The following is a 1,707-nucleotide window of genomic DNA, read 5'->3' as shown; positions in this document are numbered from 1 at the left end:
ACACAAGCTGGTCGAAGGAAACAAGAGTGCAGCACATACTTTCAGTACCGGCAAGGATCTTCAGCAATAATACCTTTTGAAGTGAGTCACGTTCTAATTTCTTGGTAGTTTAAATCCATCTTGATTTTCCAACTCGTATGAACCTTTACCGGTTATAGCTGAAACTGGGTAAGGTCTTTCCCATGTCGATCCTAGCTTCCCGATGTTAACCTCTCGGGTGCTTTAAGTGACTTTCCTTAGAACCAAATCCCTTACTTGGAAATATTGGAGATTTGCCCTGCGATTATAATATGTTTCCATCATTTGCTTTTGCACCACCATCCTCACATATGCTAGATCCCGGTGCTCTTTAAGCAAATCTAGCTTGACTAGCAACGCTTCATTATTTGCTTCTTCGTTTGCTCGGGAAAACCTCAAAGTTGGTTCTCCCACCGCTACCGGTATTAAAGCTTCTGAACCATACACGAGCAAAAAGGGTATCTCTCCTGTGCTTGACTTTGATGTTGTCCGATAAGCCCATAGAACACTCGGTAGCTCATCCAGCAACTTGCCATTAGCATCTTCTAACTTCTTTTTAAGGTTTTGGATAATTACCTTGTTGGTTGAGTCCATTTCTCCGTTAGAACTCGGGTGGTATAGAGACGACGTAATTCGTTTGATCTTTAATCCTTCCAAAAACTCTGTGATTTTAATCCTATGAATTGTGGCCCGTTGTCACAAGCGATCTCTTTTGGTATTCCAAATCGGCAGATTATGTGGTCCGATATGATGTCAACTACTTCACCTTCTCTGATCTTTTGGTAAGGACCTACCTCAACCCATTTATTAAAATAATCAGTTAAAACCAAAAGAAATCTTACCTTCCCGAGCCCTGGTAAGGGGCCGATTATGTCTATCCCCCACTTTATGAATGGCCATAGTGACACCACCGAATGCAGCAATTCTGCCGGTTGATGAAATAACTATGCATGATGCTGGCATTTGTCACATTTTTGTATGAATGTTTTTTCGTCCTGTTCCATTCGGGGACAATAGTAGTTGTCCATGACTATCTTGAGAACCAACAAGTCTGCACAGTAAAGGTTTCCGCAGATTCCTTCATGGACTTCCCTTATCATGTAGTCTTCTTTCTAGGCCCCAAGACACCGAGCCAATGGTCCTTGGAATGACCTCTTGTACAACTGTCCGTCAATAAGATAGTAGTGAGCTGCTTTGGTCCACAGCGTCGGGGACACCTTCGGGTCTTCGGGTAATATACTATGTTTGAGATATCTAACGAACTTGTTCCTCCAGTCCCAAATCAAGTTGGTTGAATTTACTTTGCAGTAGTCGTCCACATCCAATACCAAATGTAGCAATTGGACGACCGCACCAGAATCAGATCCTTTCATCTTTGTGGATGAACCCAAATTAGCCAAAGCACCTGCCTCCACATTTTTCTCCATTGGAATATGGACGATTGACCATTCTCTGAATCGTGTAAGTAATGCTTGAACCTTGTTCAAGTATTGCTGCATGCACTCTTCCTTGGCATCGAAAATCCCATACACTTGGTTTATCATCAATTGGGAGTCGCATTTGATCTCTATGATCTAGGAACCTAATCCCCGATCTAATTCAAGTCCTGCAACTAAAGCATCGTACTCGGATTCATTGTTAGTTAATGGAATAGTTCTGATGGCCTGCCTCAGGTTTTCCCCCAAATGA

At 42.5% G+C, this 1,707-nt stretch overlaps 1 protein-coding gene across 1 annotated transcript; it reads right to left on the bottom strand.

The window, feature by feature from the left end:
* Positions 1 to 222: 222 nt before the first annotated feature.
* LOC142180103 (uncharacterized) lies at positions 223 to 612 on the bottom strand. The gene has a single exon (XM_075251030.1). It carries the CDS (start codon positions 610 to 612, stop codon positions 223 to 225), a length of 390 nt encoding a protein of 129 aa, XP_075107131.1.
* Between the last annotated feature and the right edge of the window lie 1,095 nt (positions 613 to 1,707).

This window comes from Nicotiana tabacum, chromosome 4 (genome assembly GCF_000715075.1).
Source record: "Nicotiana tabacum cultivar K326 chromosome 4, ASM71507v2, whole genome shotgun sequence".
NCBI classification, from domain to species: Eukaryota; Viridiplantae; Streptophyta; class Magnoliopsida; order Solanales; family Solanaceae; genus Nicotiana; species Nicotiana tabacum.
The sequence above is the reverse complement of the archived record's forward strand: the minus strand, read 5'-3'. Positions and strand labels throughout refer to the sequence as shown.